The sequence below is a fragment of the Pseudoliparis swirei genome, chromosome 11, assembly GCF_029220125.1.
Source record: "Pseudoliparis swirei isolate HS2019 ecotype Mariana Trench chromosome 11, NWPU_hadal_v1, whole genome shotgun sequence".
NCBI lineage: Eukaryota > Metazoa > Chordata > Actinopteri > Perciformes > Liparidae > Pseudoliparis > Pseudoliparis swirei.
The window spans coordinates 20,931,366-20,951,093 of record NC_079398.1 but is presented as its reverse complement, the minus strand read 5'-3'; the positions used below and the strand labels follow the sequence as shown (position 1 = coordinate 20,951,093).

Here is a 19,728-nt window from a genome sequence, read left to right as displayed (position 1 = left end):
TATAAATGTATATACATATATATCAATTTATATAAATATATATATTTATATAAATGTATATATACATGTTTATTTATATATATATATATATACAGGACTGTCTCAGAAAATTAGAATATTGTGATGAAGTTCTTTATTTTCTGTAATGCAATTAAAAAAACAAAAATGTCATGCATTCTGGATTCATTACAAATCAACTGAAATATTGCAAGCCTTTTATTCTTTTAATATTGCTGATTATGGCTTACAGCTTAAGAAAACTAAAATATCCTATCTCTAAATATTAGAATATCATGAAAAAGTATACTAGTAGGGTATTAAACAAATCACTTGAATTGTCTAATTAACTCGAAACACCTGCAAGGGTGAGCCTTGACAAACACTCAGCTGTTATAAATCTTTTTTTTTTACTTGGTCTGAGGAAATATTAAAATTTTATGAGATAGGATTTTAGAGTTTTCTTAAGCTGTAAGCCATAATCAGCAATATTAAAAGAATAAAAGGCTTGCAATATTTCAGTTGATTTGTAATGAATCCAGAATGCATGACATTTTTGTTTTTTTTATTGCATTACAGAAAATAAAGAACTTTATCACAATATTCTAATTTTCTGAGACAGTCCTGTATATGCATTAAATACATGGCCGTATAATTCTAAAATAAAGCGTGTTCTCAGGTTCTGCTCATGCCAGAGACACAGTTGTGTGGTGAAAACATTTATTGGACAGAAAAAAATAATTGTGATCAATAATTCAGTTAATGACTGGTTGTTACATAATTTCAAATATTGCCAATGCAAATGCACACTTCAGCTCAGATAACCGTCTCAAAACAAAAAACAGGACAATGATCTGACGGCTCTTAAAATGAAAGAATTTCACAGCTTCTCTGAAGGGATGAAAATTCACAGACAACTGGGCAAACTCGTGAAAAGAAAAACGGTATTGTGTTAACGCTGGTGCTCAGCGAGGGTGATTCCCATCATTTTCTAAATAGAGGATGTCAGAAATTGTACACCATAAATACCCCTCCGTGTCGAAAGTCCATAATCGCGGCCATAAAAGCTCAGTGTCCATTAGGCCAGGGCGGGGATTCGAGCACCGGGATGCTTTTCCCATCAGCTGATCTTGGCTGAGTCTTTATCGGACGTGTCTTTACGGAAGATGACACAATGATAAAAACGAATTAAAAATAAAAGGTGATGCGCTTTCTCAAAAACAAACCATGACATCTGCTGCAGATGACGTGCAACTCGACTCTCCGAGGGGTGGGGGGGGGGGGGCAGTGAATATTCCATTTCTGGACGCTCAGAACGGATGCTCTGAGACAAACACCGTCAGGCGGATGATGGAGCTGCCTCTGAAGTTGATGACGTTGTTGACGGTGACCATCTCCAGGTCCAGCACCAGCTCTCTGGGACCCCGAATGGGCCGCGACAAGACCAGCGTGGCGCTCACGTTACTGGTTTGCTGAAAGAGAAGGAGAAGGAAATGTGAGGAAATGCTTTGCATCGGTCAGCGTGTGCGCGAAGGAGGCCATCCGACTCTCGTTCACAACGAGCAAACGCAAGGTCAAGGAAGGTCATTGGGTTTTCCGTTTTGCGTATAGGGCCTGGAGAGGTGTTGTTTAAAGCAAGACAAAGGCAGGAAACTCGAGAAATATATTTTTTTAAACTCATGTGGTCACCGGATGCTTCAGAGAACCGTTATGCTTTGAAATCCTCCACACAAAAAAATCTCTTTTAAAAGATCTTCAAAAAGAAAAAATCCCCCTCCCAAACACATCACACAACTTATTGCGCCATCTACTGGACAATGACGTGTACTTCATCCTCCCCTTTCTTTACAGGCATTATCCCCGACATACTGGATGTGTTTACTTGGCGTCGAGGCCCCTTTCAATGGAGACATTTGGACTTTTCACTGTAGGAAAAAGTGAAGGTGTTACTCATAACTTTAGCCTTCATTCACTGTATTGTTCACGTCAACATGCGTTTTGTGCAAAAGGCCTGTTGGTGTGTCGACAAATGAAATCAGAGCTGAATAATTTGAGTTTTTATCGTTTTGTTTCTTCATAATCACACTTATAACAGAGTGCTCAAAGCTTTTTAAATGCAAAACATACAGGTTTATTTAAAAGAAAGTGAGAATGGGATCAAACACACGACCTTCAACCCGACAAACAACCTGGAGTATGTTTGTATTTAGACTATTGTTCTTTTGTGATTGAAAAAACTAAAACGAAAAACACTTTTTACAACAAATCTGGCCCCATAATCCTCAAATTGGGCATTCTACCCACTTAAAATGTGTTATTTTATTCACAAATGAGTGAAACAATGTGTTATTATCCCCAAATCATCTCAAAAGGTATTAGTTATTACAGTTTGTTAAAGTGTCTCGATGTTAAAGTTATTCTGACTCCCTGTTCACCTCATTACGGAGCACCACGGTCACATGAGACCAACCCAAGACTGTTTATTATTATTTTGGCAACCTGTTTGATAACCAAACATATCCGTTCCCACATCTGGGGGGTTTGAATCAAACTTGAGTTCGAGCTCCTGTAGGTGGCGCCGTTTCTTTTTTATTGTGCATAAATTATACGACTGACCATCTGTTAGTAACATTTTATTCGCCAGAAGATCTGCTTAAAATAGCAAATGGACCATAATTTAAAACAATTTATGATAACGTCTCATTTTATTCCTTTAAAGAGGACAAAAGTCCTGGTTGATTTGAAAACAGTGGAATTGTGTTTATGATTGAGCCATAAAAATAAAACAAATATTCTATTTATATGAGTAGTCTGGAGTCTTGTTGATACTTTGGGCCTTCGCATTTTTAAGAATTGCGTGCATCGTAGAGACATAATAGAGACTGCGTAATGCTGCAAATGTCAAAAGGTCGCCGCGCGGCGTCTCCAGCTCTCCGGATCTCGTACTCACCCTCATGTAAAACTCTCGCCCCTCGTTGCCCGACTTTATCTGGAAGATGTAGAAGGCGCCGGGGTAGCGCGTGGTGGCCTGCATCTGGAAGATGTCTACAGGCACACTGCGCCCCGACGACAAGTCCATGTGTCGGTACAGAATAGTGAAGGGCTGGTCCCTGCAGGCAGGGTTCTCCGACGAACACATGCACTGGCTGCAGGGGACACACGGGGCCGGGTTCAGACATCGGGCGGCGGGTATATCAGGTGTGGCAACGAGCAACGGCAGAAGTACTCACTTGTCACTAACTTCGATGTAAGGAGAGTGACACTGTAAAGCATCCAGGCAGGTATTGCCTCCCTGGAAATTGAAACATACTTGTGCTGTTGTACAGGTGTTGTTACCAGTGTCACATTCATTGATATCTTCAGAATCAAACACACAACAATCAAAGTCAGTTAAAACATCATCATCATCATCATCAGAGACACAACATTTAGAGAGCATCAACAATACGGTAATCAAGCTAGACATGGTAGAAAGACAGTACAGAGTAATGCTAAACAGGGCGACACTTGTTTTAAACATTAGCTCATACACAAGTCTAAACACTGGCTTAGTGTCCCTTGAATATATCTGGTGTAGCTTTGCAGGTGCATTGTAACAACAACAACAACAACTAAAAGACACATTTTGCAAAAAAGACACAAGCAAAATGTGATCAAAGAGCAGATTCAATAACATTCAACAGGATTACGCCACAAGACAAGCAGCTTTGTGAGCTACGTTTTCATTCAGATTTTCCTGAGAGACGTTGAAAACTAACATTTATTCAGTTGCGCCGTGTCCTGAACTTTACCTTCACAACTCCTGCCGTCCTCATACACATAATATCCGGGCGGACAGACGCAGGCGAAAGAGCCGGGGGTGTTCACACATCTGTGCTGACACAGAAACTCAGAGAAGCTGCACTCATCCAAGTCTACAGGGAATAAAACAAACGATTATTACATCATAATAACAATAAAAGGATCAGAGCTGACGCCTAACGGGCAATGTCTCGGGTTCAGGTTCAACCGGCTTTGTGGATTCAAGTGTGAATATGAGCCGGTGATACCCGACTGGAACAGGCTCCATCTTCCTGTGACGCTGCACTGGAAGAGCGGGTTGACGAATGGAAAGAGAGCGTTCAGGATGCATCAAATCATCGGAGAAAATCTATATTAAATCTATATTGTGTATGTAGTTGATTCATGTATAGTTCATTACCTTCGCATTGAAAATGCAGAAGGTTATGTTTTGATCGCCGTGTATTTATTTATTTATTTGTATGCGTGTTACTCGCATAACTCAAAAAGTATTAAACCGAATCGCATGAAATTTGGTGGGATGATTGGTTATTATCCGGGGACCATTTGATCAGATTTTGGGATCGATCGTGTCAAAGGTCAAGGTCAAGAAAAGGTCAAAATCTTCTTGAATCGCATGAAATTTGGTGGGATGATTGGTTATTATCCAGGGACCATTTGATTAGATTTTGGGATCGATCGGGTCAAAGGTCATGAAAAGGTCAATCTTTATCCAATTGGCATGCAACTAATGCCAAAATGTTCATAATTCAATGCCCAATCTTGTGATATGCGAAGGTATGCGCTCTACCGAGTGCCCGTTCTAGTTTATTATGATATTGTGGGGTCCTCATTAACAATGGACACAATATCAGGAACTGGACATTGACCCCCCACTATTCTCATGTATTTCTTATTTTTATTGATTGTTAATTGTTTCATTTATTCACCTGGCGTGTGTGTATCTGCAATCGAGGCTTGAATTGTGTGAGAGGTGAATGCTGTTTACGAGGAGTAAAGCTCATGCAGGCACTTCGGTCAGCTCAGGGGTCCTTCAGGAAGAAAGCGAGGGGAAACGCGACGCTAGTTGTATTCGCTCGTTATAGACTAAAACAGCCGACAGTTGCATTAATGATTGTGATTGTATTTCCGTGCTTTCAGTAAAAACAGTTCTTGAACTCATGCACGCCTGGATGTGTCCAAGTGTGCAACAATATGATATATGATAGAGTAAAATATATATTCATAGGATATGCTCTTCAATGTTCACCAATCACTGATTAGATACTATTACAACTACAACCGGCTCGTCTCACCAATGCAAGAAGTTCCGTCGGACGCCAACTCGAATCCCTCGTCACAGTTGCACATGAAGGAGCCGTAGGTGTTGAAGCAGCCGTGAGTGCACGGCTCTTCCTCACACTCGTCCACATCTGGAGGAGCAACAGGGGAGCAACTTCCAAGTAAGGAAAAGAAACACTGTGCATGTGTGTATATGTGTTTATTTGCACACGGTGTGTGTGTGTGTGTGTGTGTTGTGTACCTTGACAGGTCCTGCCGTCTGGGTTGAGGAGGAAGCCGGGGTTACAGGAGCAGGAGTAAGAGCCAGCGACGTTGGCGCACAGCTGTTGGCAGTAACCATAGCGACATTCATCAATATCTGGCCAAAAGGAAAGAGACAAACTGGTTATGAATCATAATCTATACATACTGTAGGTCCGTTTACAGAGTTAGATAAAAAATACATTGAATCCCAGCTTCTTAATACAACGTTTCTTCAGGATTTATTTGGCAAAAAGTCATTGCTGCACATGACAGGAAGAGGGCGCTGTTTCAGCTTTTAGAGGGTGTCCTGGTATTTTGTAAATGAGGACCAGAAGCAGAATTGTCCTTTCTACATTATCCAACAGTCTTACAAGTAATACGGTCTTAAGTTTAGGAAGTCCTACTCTACCCATTGTCTCAAGTCATTAGAGATATATAAATATATATATATATATATACATATGTATATATATACGTACATATATATATATAAATATATACAGTATGTGTATATATATATATATAGACACATATATGTGTATATATATACATATATATATATACACACACATATATGTGTATATATATATGTATATATATATATATACACATTTCAACCAGGAAGGGACTCCAAATGTTCGCAAAGAAACTTAAAATGACTACAAAGAGACACAAAAAACATGACTAATGACCAACACAACTGCAAAGAGATGCAAAACAGCTGCAAAGAGACACAAACGACTAGGAAAGGGTCAAAACAAACACAAAGAGACACAAACCGACGACAAGGACACACAAATACTACAGAGATGCATACAAACTACAAAGAGACACAAAACAACAACAAAAAGAGGCTAAACAACTATACATACTATGCGTTTTAACTCAATGTGGGAGAGGTGGTGACCTTCTGCATGTCTGTGCCCAGCGGACCATAACACACCTCATGTTGACACTAATGGATGACTTTATTTGGTGGTTTTGAACGATTAAGGCCAAAAACCTAAAATCCTTTTAAATCTACCTTCCTGCCAGAAACATGTTGGACCTTAATGGCTGCCCATTGTTAGAGTAATTCTTTCCAAGGCAGGAACTAGAAACCTGCTAGACATGAATGGACTTAAATTATTCTGAAAGGAAACTTCACTGACTTGAGATTATCAACCATTTTATAATGACAGAAATCATTGAAATCACACGATGCTCCTCCCAATGTTTGGTCGTTGCATTCGAGATCTTTTTCAGAACATTCCAACCGTCTCTGTGAGAAACTTCACGAGTTCACAACCACGATGTTCGCCGGTGTACTTTACATGAAGCACTAATGTGACGTAGATGCGATGCGCGTGTCTGCACAGCCACTCCTCCACATTCATCTCACCCTGGCACTGTGCGCCGATGAGCCAGTATCCTTCATTGCAGGAACAGGTGTAGCCGCCTGATGTGTTGATGCAGACCTGGGTGGGGTTACAGTGATGAGAGTTCGTCTCACATTCATCAATGTCTGCGACAGGGAGAAGGAGCAGAAGAGAGATAGAGAGAGAGGACTGTTATTAATGATAGATTGTTTCCCGTGGACATTGTGAGGAACAAGATAGCTCGATAGATGATATATAGAAAGAGTACTTCACCCTAAAGTGAAAATACACTGTTACATTACAGTCAAATCACATTGAAGAGTCAGAACAACGGGCTGAAGCATGCAATGAAAAAAATAAACAAGTACGATTATCTCTGGATACTCCAAATATGGGCATTGATCGTGCCCGGTTATATTTTGAACACGTCACTGTGGTAAAAGTTAAGAACACGTATCAAATAAAGCTTTAGCACTTTAATTTAAAAACATTTCTCACTGCATTATAATATTCTTCGACCCTTCAGGACGATTATTTTCAATTGCACACATAGTTGTTATGACTCAGTTTGGCAGTTCGTCCTAAAACAACACAAAGAGCCTATTCTGAGGTTTGACAGTTTGAGAGTTTCTGCGTATGAAAGAACGTCTTATAGGATGTGAAACACAACAGAAAGGAGTTTCCTCTGCTCGATTGTGGACGGTTCCGATATAAATGAGTGAAAGGATAAGGTCAAAGCACATGAATTATATTTAGAGAGTTGTGTGCTTTTGTTGTACATTCCCAGTCTTTTATATGTTTTGATATATTTATAAGAATTCTGTTGTTTCTGCGTTTTAGTCGGGTCCAAAGAAAGCCCGTCCGCTGGACTGAGGGCGGACAGATCGCCCAAAAGTCTGTTTCTTCAACACTTCTTCACCAACCTGCGTTTAAAAAAAAAAAACACCTTCTTAACACAACAGTTAACATTTCAATGCAGCATCAATTTCCAGTTGTTTTTGCACACGATTAAAGATTCCTCAGATAACATTATGAATTCCTTTCACGCCCTTGGATCGACTCACACACACGCAACGTCATAATAGCCATATTTCCTTATGAGGATGTGAAAAATCAGATATTCCGAAACGCTGGGAGGGACCCCGGCGTCGTGTTTGTTCAGGCAGCTTTGATAAGCGATAGCGTCAGTCCCGTCCGTGGGTCCCTCGCTCTGAGTGCCAACTTGGACCGTGGAGGTCACCGGCCAACAGCTACACCCCCCACCCCACACACACACACTTACAGTTACCAGTGAAAACCTCTCTGTATGGTCGTCATCTGCACCCCATGCGTAGCATTATTGCAGAACACACACACACATTTCACTTCATCTCCTTATATAGACCGTTCCATGAGCTGCCCACAAGCTTTTTGGTTGCCGCTGGCAACCCTGATCATCTTGAGGGAAGACGAGCCCGATGGGATTTGATTGAGATCGGAGGACTTGGAACAGTCGACGCCGAATTTGTACACGAGCCGTTTCATAACAGCCCCCGGAGGCCGTCGATGCCAGGTACTTTTGGCCAGGAGGATTAACATGTCATCTGTGTTTCATCATCCGCTCGCAAATCAAATGGAAAATACACTGAATGTGATCATCGGCACGTTAGAAGTGTGAAATGTCTTGTTTTCAGATTACGTTTCAGGAGCATGTAATCCTTCATCTCGAGGGGAAAACATGAAAATCCCCAAAACCGGAGTTACGAGTGGAGATGAACTGCACGGCGTGAAGCGTCACCGTTTGGTCACGTGACGTTCACATGTGTGTGAAAGTGCGCTCGAGCAATCCATCTTCTGCATAGAAGAATCAGTTTCCCCAAAATACTAAAACATATTCATTAATCTGCTCATGCACCAATCCAGAAATACAATGACGTGTGTTCCCCCACAGAGAACTGACGGAGGAAAACCCCCGAACAGCATCATTCCTCACAGCCTTTCCTCTTTATTCTGGGTCATCTAAAAAAACATGGCTGTTATTCATTTCTTATTGATTGTGACAAAGCACAAAGTAGAAACAGTTCCAAGTCTTTTTGTCGGCTTTTTGGGCGATGCCCTTTTGTGTCCTCGTTAAAAGGAATATTTCAACATATTAATGAAACACACTTATTTGCTTACTCGACAAATAGTTTGATGAGAAGATCAATCTTTTCAATTTGAAGCTGGAGCCAGCGGAAGATCATCTTAGCCGAGCGTGAACCCTGAAACCAGAGGTTTAGATGACACACTCTACCATCACCTCTTTATCTTGTTGCTTTAATCCATACAAACACAGTCGTTGGTCGCAAATTGTCGCCGTGCTATTTCTTGGCTTTTTATACCCTTTGTTTTCATTTGGATTAAACAAACGAGATACGCCGCGTTATGGCGAGCGCTTTCCCCTCGTTTCCCGTCTTAAGGCTCAGCTCATTGGTTCTCATCAATCTTCTTGTCTAATGCTCGGCGAGAAATCTTAAAAACGCACAACGACTCTTTGGGACTTTCAACACGACAAAGCTCCCATTCTCAAGCCCCCCTACAAGCAAAGCCTCTTTCTATTAATCTGGTGGTTGGTCGGGAGACAATCCCTGCAGCCAGTTGCTGAAATCTGGTGGAGTTTCTTGCTTCTGGCCGCCAACAACCAGGTCTCCACATAGCTGCATTCCACTAAGGGGCAGATGCATAGTAGTCTTTTTGTAAAGCGTTTAACCTGGTGCGAGGATGAGCTCCAGAAAGTAGCCGAGAGGCAAAGAAGACGATAACGCGACGTAACGCTGCTTGGAAACAACCTTGGAAAAACAAAAACCCACAAGTGCATAAACCACAAGGCCTGATTGGTTCCATCGCTCCCCCACACTGGTGCCATTGTAGACATTTATGGAGTGGAGTGCCCGAACCTAAAAAGACAAAGCGATGTTTGTTTGCGGGGTTCAGACGGGAAGTCGGGGTCTGTGTAGTTTCTGCCCCACAGCAGCATACACCAAGAACCCATTACGTCACCCCGCCCACAGGGCGTGAGGACCCGGAGAGGCATGCCTGTTCTCCAGGAACAGATTTGGCAACACATGACCTCATCCTCGGCCCCGTGGTGATGTAGTTTACCCAAACAAGGTCGTGAGCCGCCCCCCCCCCTCCCCTCATGAGGACAAACAGTCAGTATGTGTACATGAGCTAAACGCCGAAGCTCTCTGCAGAGAGAACTCTTCTGTTCGGTACTCTTTCCACTCATTACGCCGTCACGGCTGACTTATACAAAACACACCGAGTGGACTTCGAGGAGGCCATTTTCAACAGCTTGGTCCCGGCTGGACGCAGCGGGGAAATTCGGTTCAGATGCATTCATCGTGCGACGTTGTTATGATCTGACAGCTGGGATTTCTTGCGAAATTCAACACAAAGAAAAAACCAGAGAAATGTCCTCAAGAGGGGTCGAAGGCAGGAATGACGGATTCGTGCATTCGCCCTGGAGTTCAACCGTAATCTCGGATGACCCGCACTACATTTCTGGCCTCCGTCGCGTCGCCTCGTCGGCCACGCGGCAGGAGGCGGCAGACGTCCTGCAGAGTCACTGCAGGGATTCAGCGAAGGGACGAGAAACATGCAAACAGCTGCATCGAGAGGCGGACACGCCCACTCGGGCAGGAATCCATGCAGCGATGATCCTTAAACGTGCCGTGAACTCCCACGACACGTCACCTTTAGGATTCACTCCAAGGATTCCAGGGGAGAAAATTAGAGCTTCATCTAAAAGTGGTTCCTATGAGACAGGAAGTTTCAGCCTTTCAACCTTTTGTGAGCAAAACATGACCAAGTAGTAGTTTACTTGCCTGAAGAAAACAGAGTACCGTTTGGCTTTTCGTTTCGTTTTTAAAATTTGCAGTCATTTTTAAACCGAACCTTATGAATTTTACAAAATCAAACCAATTTGTTTTGTAGCGTTTTATTTTTCAACGTTGGCGAATTTTCAGCCCGAGACCAAGTCGCAAGAAAGCCAATCGGCGTTGAGATGCTCCGCCGTTGGTGAATCTAACCAGCTGCTACTCTCGTGGCGCTGAGAGCGGCGGTCATTCGGACGTAGCCGGTGAAAGTCACCGAGCTGCGTGAGCCTACGGGTGATGTCATGAACCCGAACACGAGGGCGTTGGATGTTCCGACATGTGTGGGATGTCCACAACGAGTATGAAGCAGAACTAGTGGTTAGTTCTTCCATGGTGGATGGTGGAAATGATAACCACGGAAATAAGCCCCTCCCCCTCTCAGGCACAGAACTTTGGTGCTTCTTCTTCTTCTTCTTTTCCTTCGCTGCCCTGTAAACTATCTCAGGACCCTTTAGATGTGACCCACTGGAGGGGCCTCAAACCCCCGGTTGAGACCCCCTGGACTAAACTACCAAACTGTATAAAGTAGTTAAAAGTACCGATTACACATTTATTCATCAGTGTATTGACAATTAAAGTCATATTATAACATTACTCATTTCTAACGTGTACTTTTTTCTGCAAAGCGAGTACTTTTACTTCTATTGCTATTTAATTCCTAAATATTACTTTTCTTATGATAATTCTGTACTTTTCCTTTGTACATTATCGTAATAGTCCTATTATGTACAGTTGGTCTTCCACCACTGGTACCAGTGTCAGTGAGTGACTCACCATCACAGCTGCCGTCCTCAGCAGGAGTATATCCCAGGAGGCACTGCGCAGTGGCCCTCATTCGGGGGTAGCTGGGCTCCACAAATCTCGGCAGAGCCGGGAGGAAGGGGTCGGACGGGTCCGGGTAAACGGGCTCGCGCCGGGCCGGGATCTCCGGTCGGTACGGCTGCTCGTACAGCCTCCTGGGGATGCACAGGTAGCCTCCGTTCTGGTTCACGCACCGCATGTCTCCTCGGCATGCGTCTGGCTCGGCACGGCACTCATCCTCATCTGGAACACAGAGCGGTGCACTGAGAACACCATTCCTCCTGGACATCTGTGGGCTTGTGATCCATTTCATTCTCACTATATGTGAATATGGGAACTGATGCTACTTCACACAGGCCTTAATGACATATCCACAATTTAACTTCTCCAATATACGAGTAGAAGACCTTCCACTCACCTATACACTGTCTCGTCCTACGGTCAAAGGTAAAGCCTTCCGAGCAGGTCTGAGGAGAGATGATCTACAGTTTGTACAATCTGACAATCTACAAAACTACTCATGAAATATGATTTTAATAAAGATAATTTTCAATGCATAATTCCATTTTTACATCACGAGTTCAATCACTCTCGACCTTGGTTTTAAAATGAATGAAAACACTGAGGGACAGTGTGTGTTACCTGTCCGTGTCCAGGCTGGACACAAAGCAGAATAAATACTAGAGCTGCCAACATCCTGCAAAGAGAGAAGGTCAAGCTTTTAAAGATTCGCCAGAAAAGTTTGTGTCCATTCAAACACGCAAGTAAAAGCTCAAACAATTCAAATCTGTTGAACCGAGGAGGGAAAAAAGGGAGAGAGTACTGACCTGACAGAGCAGCAAAAACTGAAGCGACGTCCTTCAAAAAGCATGGTTTATGTTTTCTCAAATGAAAAAAGCGGAGACCCGTAAACTCTCAACAAAAGCCCTCCCCACTACCCAGCAGCACCCGCGCCACCCAAGAACGGTGCGCCTTTACGCGAAAGCAGACACCAGGTTCTCGTTAACCGCGTTAAGCTGAAGCTTCGACGCATGGACCGAGTGCTGCACGAATGCCTTTTTCAAAATGGACTGTGTGCTTGGCAGATTGTTTAGCAATGCAAATCCACTGGCGCGCGCTCACAACAGCTGGATTCAATCAGGGAGAGCCAGCCCCCTCCGGACAGCCGCGCGCTCGCTCCAACACGCTGCGACTCCTGTGCTGTTGGGGGGGCCACAAAGGCAGAACGCATACGCAGTGGGTCTGTTTAACAACGTTATAAACAGCCGCCCCCCCCCCCCTACACAAGACTACAGCTGAATGACACTGCACATCTGGCGCAGGCTATCCGCGCAGTAGTGGCCACATCTGGTTTGCATGACGATAATGGTGAGATAGAGATAGAGAGAAAGGGAGCACAGCAGTAAAGGGCCAGCACAGCAGTATCTTTATTTGATTTTAAATTCCAACTTAATCATGGGTACTTACATCGGGTAAAGGTCATCCAAGGTCAAGGTAATCCAACTCCCCCTTTCAGACATTTGACATCTCCCAAAAAATATTTTACAGTGAGGATTTACAGTTTATTTTTTTTTACACGTCAACAATACACCTGGAGAAACCCTGTAATACTCTGCAGCTCTATACAAAAATGTAGAGCAGCTCAGTTATCGGCGCCGGCCAACGATGATCAGGTAAAATGTTTTAAATGTGCAGTTTTTACATTTTGTAAATATATATATTTATATTAACCATTTACAATCCTGATTATACAACCATCTAATTAGCAAATTGCAGGCACTTAACTTAAAAAAACTTCCATAGTGACCATAAATAGGAAACAACGCCACCCATTTACATACATATAACTATATAATAGTACTTTAACATATGAGCAGCCTCAGGCCTCCGGTCAACCACAGTCCGCAGTTACAGCCATAATTACTACGCTTGTTGCATATCACAGTCTTTCCGTCTGGAAAAGATAAGATTTAGCAAAAATGTCTTTATGGTTTGAACCGATGTACCACATAAATGTTTATGCAGACTTCTGCTGCCAGAGTTTTTAGGCAAGTCCTGGATTAGAAACGGATCACTGCTTCGTTTAAAAGGACGAAGACAAGAACATAATAGTTGTCCTGCAAATCAAAGGATGAAGATGAAAGAACAAGAAGTGACGACTCAACCCGCATGGCTCGAGCTGCACACAATGAGTTAACGCGCTCGTGTTCAGAACTTGTGCAATGAAGAAAAATCTCGGAAGACACTATGAAAACCGACGGCGTTTCTCTCTGAACGAGAAAGTTGAACATGTTCTCATCCTGCGTCCGTGAGCCATCTTCAAGTCGCTCATCAAAACGTAACAATGAGGTCGAGACCGATGTGTAAAGGGGAACTGTTGCATAGGACAGTGATCGCAAAAAAAATAAAATGTTGGCTTTTTATTTTTTTTGGAAAGAAAAAAAAGAGCAGCAATAATTAGCAGAACTGCTAATATAGTCTGTGTAGTGGATTACTATGTCCGTGTGGCGCTCTTGATGCGGCCGATCACTGCTTCAACAGGTCCTTGAGCACAGCGCCGCCACTGTTCTCGGCGGATACCGGCACGGGTGTGAAGGTGGGCAGGCCTTCGGAGATGGGCTTCATCAGCAGGTGACCCCCCGAGCCGCCCGAGCTGGAACCAGCCAGCAGCGGGACGGCGGCAGAGCGGGAGGCCAGGAAAGGGTTGAACTCGCCGGGTCGCTTTCCGAGTGCCGAAGCTCCTGGGGGGGGAGAGAGAGAGAGAGAGAGGGGTGTCAACGTTAAATAAGTTCGGATGTGTTTGGGGGAGACGCAAGAGAGAGCAGGGCGCCTCCTGGGAGAAATAAACACCCCGGCGGTTTATTCCCCAAACTTGAGGTTTACCTGCGGCGCCACTGCCGGTTCTTCTCGGCGGCGGAGCGCTCAGAGCCTTGATGTCGTGGGCCGGGAGCTTTGCAGCGGGCAGCGAAGGGGTCGACTCGATCTCCAGGAACTTCACAAACATCTCTGAGAAGGACTGCAACAGCAAAGGACACAGTGCTGCTAAGTATATGTATATATATATTTTTTAAGCAAGGAAATTCTGCTTCACTTCCTAAATGAGGGGGTCCAAAGTCCAAAATGAAGAGTGAGCGCGAGAGAAGCTCGCCAGACGGAGACTACACGCCTAATCTCAGCTGTCATTCTCCTCCCCTTTTACTATCCATTTTCCAAATCTCTGCACCCTGTTCTCGAGAATTGTTTAGAGGAGCGTTTTTTTATAGCAGAATAATAAATGTGTGGAGGCTGACCTTCCTTTAGCACTGCGATAAGTCTGGTTCTGCGAGACGAGGATACGGAGAAACTGTTCATCGGTCTCTACTGACTTTGGATCGTGTGAAGGCAGGTCCTGCCAGAAAAATGGCTAAAAGCTGCTCTGTGGTTGGATGCACTACTACCAGGGTGAAGAGCCCAGAACTACGTTTTTTTATCAGCCGCTTAACCGAGAAAAAAAAAACAGCGGATACACTCAAAAAAAGACTCGAGGCATCAGCAGGAAGAACGGGAAAACCGTGGGAGGTTGTGACCAGATGTCAGCTTTAGGCTCTGGATCGTTCTGTGAGTCCGTATAAAGCATGTTGATGCGCTCTGTCCCGAGAGAACACTGCATCAAACATAAACTGTGTGTGTGTGTGTGTGTGTGTTAAAGGGTACCTGTAGTGCAAAGGAATTCAGCCTACACGCCGTTGTTTCTCAGTGGGATAGAGGTGGCCTCAAGAATTACACAATCTATATCAGGGTGCTCAATACGTCGATCGCGACCTGCCTCGATCGCGGCGTAGTATTGGTAGATCGCATGACATTAAAAAAATGGCCGCCCCTGTCACTTTCTCTATAGCGCCACATTACAGCAGCAGCATGTCATTTCTGTCTTATGCTGCTGCCCTGTGTGCGCTGCCGCCCCCGTACACCGCGCTGGCGCATCGACGGACGGGAGCAAAAAAAACTTACACCCCGGTCATCACGCACCCCCCGAACATTGCATCAATGAAAAGAAGAAAAAGGCTTGGCGCGCTTATGTAGCTATATGTAGCTATCCCTTGTGTGAAGCAGATGAGGTCTAATGGTCACTATATCATCGATCCGGACATAAGTTTTACATCTCTTTTAACTTGTCTGTTTTCTGTGGCACATTTTTTCATTCACTGCACCAACCGCCCCGCGACTTGGCAACGTGTCCAGACGGTGAAGCATCTGAACCGGCGGTCCTTCGGCATCAACTTCATCAGAATCATCGCTATCACTGTCACAATAACTAAGGATGGGTTAAATGCAAAGAAGTATCCAGTTGCTGAATCAGACAATCTTTCATGTCCATATTCTCAATCTTTTGATTTGTTCGCGGCGTTATATTAGTATCTGAACACATCATCCGCTGTGGCTGGCTGTCGATCTATCGATCTGACGTCACACCACCCGCACATATATTCGAGCTCCAGTTCAATGTCGCATGTCGGAGTTGAGGACTTGAACAGCCTAAAACAGCCATTGTATTTGAATATACTGGACCGTCAGCATGAATAACCTTTAGAAACACATTATCTTTTGATCTGGCTACATATTGTTTTGCACTACAGGTACCCTTTAAAGGAAGTCAGTGTGGTGTTTCTTACCGAGTTGAGCCCTTGGCCACTGGTGGGCCTCTGGGGAGTGTTTGGGACGCTCTGCGCTCCTCGGCCTCCGAGCCAGCTGGACATCCATCCCGTAACACCGTGCGGACCGTCCTCCCCCAACATCTGCAGTGAGGAGGCAAAGACAAATCAGACGCCTAATGTTTAATGATCAAGTACACGATATATATCACTACACGATGGATGACGAGTGGCGCGACCGCCGACGTAAGTCTTTACGGTTCATTCAGACCATTTTTCTTTCTTATTTCAAAGAAGCGATCAGATTATTTAAATCTAATATTGTTCTTGGCTTTCTTTCTGCCTGCCGCCAATTTGTGGGAAGTGATTTAGTGGACCCAATACTAGTTAAGCTCATATGCAGACACTCAGAGCCTGACAGCCCACACTGCGACAGGAAACACATTTATTATTCACCATCATAATCATCATTGGAGTAATTTGGCAGGATCCAGCTGGACGGACCCCATATATATATATAAATAAATAAATATATTAATTAATTATTATATATATATATATATAAAAATATAAACATATATAAATATATTACTTAATTATATATATATAAATAAATATATATAAATAAATATAAATAAGTATAAATATATATATAAATATATATATAAAATAAACATATTTATAAATATATATAAATATATGTATACATATATATATTTATAAATAAATAAATATAACTATATAAATAAATATTTATAAATAAATAAATATAAATATATATATATAAATATATAGGACAATATACATATAAAATAGAGTGTATGGATCACACGTTTGGGCTAAAAAAGGCAGCAGATGGGGGATACTAGCTGAGGCCAATTCTGAAAAGCCGTCTGGTTTTGTGAGACACTTGGCTGCCGTAAACACGAGTTGAGTGGAAAATGTAAATAGCATTTACAGGAGAGAGATGAAAAGTAGAACGACTTCCAACTCTATAAAAAACGTAATTCTGAGGATTTCTAATCGCATTTGCCGCTCATCCTATCGGTTTACTGTGGGGAGTATTGGGTGATATACTTTGCAATGGTTGGATGGAGTTCAACAGGGCTCCTGCCAAAAGATCTGTGGAAGGAAACGCTTTGTTTTTCTGGGCTGAGCACAGAGAGGCTTTTCAGGGGCTGCTGGAGTCAAGAGTCAGAGTTGAACAGCGAGTTTCAGGATCGACTCTCAAGGACGTCGTTTAATAAAAATCAGTCGGAGTGACCTGAAACCGCCACTGTATATAAATAATGGTCATACTGGTCAACTGTTTGCTGTTCTTTTGCAGCCGAAAATGCTGAAACTTAGCGGCTCTGCTTATTTGTGATTCAGTTCATTAAAAAAATAGATTTGTCCACCACCTGTACCGGCTCATATTAAGGCCTACATCTCCTCCAATCGCCCAGCCAAAGACACCAACATCAATCTTTCTACATGTATTAATGTATTTAAATAAGTAAGTGAAAAATGATGTCATTAAATGAGCCTAAGATATACACCAAATGAATCAGTGTGGATGCATTTATTCCCCAAAAGCCACAATGACTGTTAGTCATCACCCCGTAATAAAATGTTGTTTTATAACAAACTCTTGGCCAGAAACGTGATTCTGTGAATATGTGAGCACGCGCTGGAGTAAATACTTTTAAATCTGTATCTTTTACCTTCTCAACTTCTTCTCTGCTCAGTCCCAGAACACTTCCCATGAGCCTCAGCACATCGACGCGCTTGGCTTTAGGTGTGTGGAAGTATCCCAAGAAGAGGTTGCGCATCAGGACTCTGGAAACAGAATATGAATATTTAAGGCATGATGTCATTCAAGATCTCATTCCCATATTTATGTAGCAGTCCACAAGATTTATTTATATTAATTCAATCACTACACAATACCTATCTTTCTCATAATTATAGCTGCCCTGTTAAAACAGCTGTATTTTCAGTTTTATGACAAAGCCTTTTAGCAGTAATTCAATGGCATCTTAAATGTTTTTGGAGCGAAAAATAACTCCAAATTTGGAGATAATTCTTTGCCTAAAGCCCAAATTCACACAGGTCTAGTAGTGGCTAGGGACCTCTCGTAATTTGTAGGTATTTTGTGAAATGCCGTCAGGAAAAAAAGATTCCAACACAAATTACCGACCACATTGAACCAAACACAGAGGTCATGTGAAAATAAAAGTCCTGTGCGAATCGGCATCTCAGTGAATTAGGATGCTTTTTGTTTTAATAAGTTTAATTCAAGCGGATGAGTCAGCGGATCGTCAGTAATTAATAACGTCATTTAGACGAATTAAAGAATGTAATATTTAACCCGGACTGAACTCACTTGTCTATCTTCCCCTCTGTGCTGTTTATAAGGGTCATCAGTTTCCTCTGCGCCTCCTCCAGCATCTCCTGTCTGAGTTCCACTGTAACACAGAGAGAGAGAGAGACAGAGACAGATAGAGAGACAGAGAGAGACAGAGAGAGAGACAGAGAGACAGAGGGAGAGAGACAGAGAGAGACAGAGACAGAGGGAGAGAGACAGAGGGAGAGAGAGACAGAGGGAGAGAGACAGAGGGAGAGACAGAGGGAGAGACAGAGAGAGACAGAGAGAGAGAGACAGAGGGAGAGAGACAGAGAGAGACAGAGGGAGAGAGACAGAGAGTGACAGAGGGAGATAGAGAGAGACAGAGGGAGAGACAGAGGGAGACGGAGAGAGAGAGAGGGAGAGAGAGAGACAGAGAGACACATTTTTATTTTTAGAAAACCTATATTTTACAATTTAGCATAACAGAACAAAAACACTTTCAACTCATCAACACAGTATCTTCATTTACTCAATAAGAACTTTGAAAAATAATTTCTCTCCAGACAGACAATATAAAACGTCGTAGCAACATTCATGAATGAAATCGTCCACGTTGCTCACGCTCTAAAAAAATAAAATAGTCAATCCAGACTCTGGCTTTGACCAGGGACTTGAAGACAGGAAGTGCGGCTGAGCCCCAGTGTCGTTCTGCACCTCCATCCTGGCCCCGTTCTCCAGAGGTTCCTCTGGGGGCCGGTGGCTCCGGCCTCCTCCACTGCTCACATCCCGACATCTTCATGGTCGTCATTGATCTCTTTGCTGATCTTCTGCAGAACCTCCCTCAGCCTGTAGATCTCTGGTGGCTCTCCTCTGCCTTCCCTGGCCCCGTGGAGCCGAGGAGCGTAGTAGAACTCGTCTTCGTCTGGGAAGTCATCCTCCAGCTTCACATCCCTCATGTTTTTCGTTTTCTGGGAGAAAATCTTGTATTTCCTTTAAACTGTAGCCCCATGAGCCCCATGCAAATATACTGGACTCGGCCCTGGACTCGGTATTAAAAGCAGAGTCCTCCTCCCTACTGGACTTACGCATCCACCTTCATGTTCACCATGAGGTCCATGAGGAGCTGCCTCCTGTGAGACACCACCTGCTGCAGCAGGGGGGACTCCAGCCCTGAGGGGACCGTCCTCACCTGCGACACCACCTTCCCGTATCCCACCAACTCCTTAACCAGAGCCTCCTCTTTCATGAACGGAGGCACGTTGCCACGGTGACTGACCGCCGGTGTCACCGGTCGAGTCACCAAACCCCTCGTGCACCAACAGCCACTCACACACTCCTGTGACATCACCACATACACACCGCTCTATAACTATCACTTTAACGAGGAAAAC

The 19,728-nt window shown here is 43.5% G+C and overlaps 2 protein-coding genes across 3 annotated transcripts in view; both read right to left on the bottom strand.

Annotated features, from left to right (window-relative positions):
• Positions 1-545: 545 nt before the first annotated feature.
• Positions 546-12,438, bottom strand: fbln5 (fibulin 5). The gene is made up of 11 exons (XM_056427241.1): positions 12,205-12,438; positions 12,020-12,074; positions 11,796-11,844; positions 11,351-11,620; positions 6,704-6,826; positions 5,321-5,437; positions 5,094-5,210; positions 3,789-3,911; positions 3,228-3,354; positions 2,948-3,143; positions 546-1,469 (listed from the first exon to the last, which is right to left on the bottom strand). The coding sequence occupies exons 1-11, from the start codon at positions 12,246-12,248 to the stop codon at positions 1,308-1,310; spliced, it is 1,383 nt and encodes a 460-aa protein (XP_056283216.1). The 5' UTR covers positions 12,249-12,438; the 3' UTR covers positions 546-1,307.
• A 342-nt stretch (positions 12,439-12,780) lies between these two features.
• trip11 (thyroid hormone receptor interactor 11) overlaps positions 12,781-19,728 on the bottom strand; it is a 29,103-nt gene continuing 22,155 nt past the window's right edge. For both annotated transcript variants that reach the window (XM_056427226.1, XM_056427227.1), the window contains exons 17-21: positions 18,374-18,455; positions 17,712-17,826; positions 16,030-16,152; positions 14,261-14,393; positions 12,781-14,118 (exon numbers count right to left, since the gene is read on the bottom strand). In XM_056427226.1, coding sequence (XP_056283201.1) covers positions 13,904-14,118; positions 14,261-14,393; positions 16,030-16,152; positions 17,712-17,826; positions 18,374-18,455 — 668 coding nt within the window. In that variant the 3' untranslated portion in view covers positions 12,781-13,903. The remainder of the gene's footprint in view (positions 14,119-14,260; positions 14,394-16,029; positions 16,153-17,711; positions 17,827-18,373; positions 18,456-19,728) is intronic.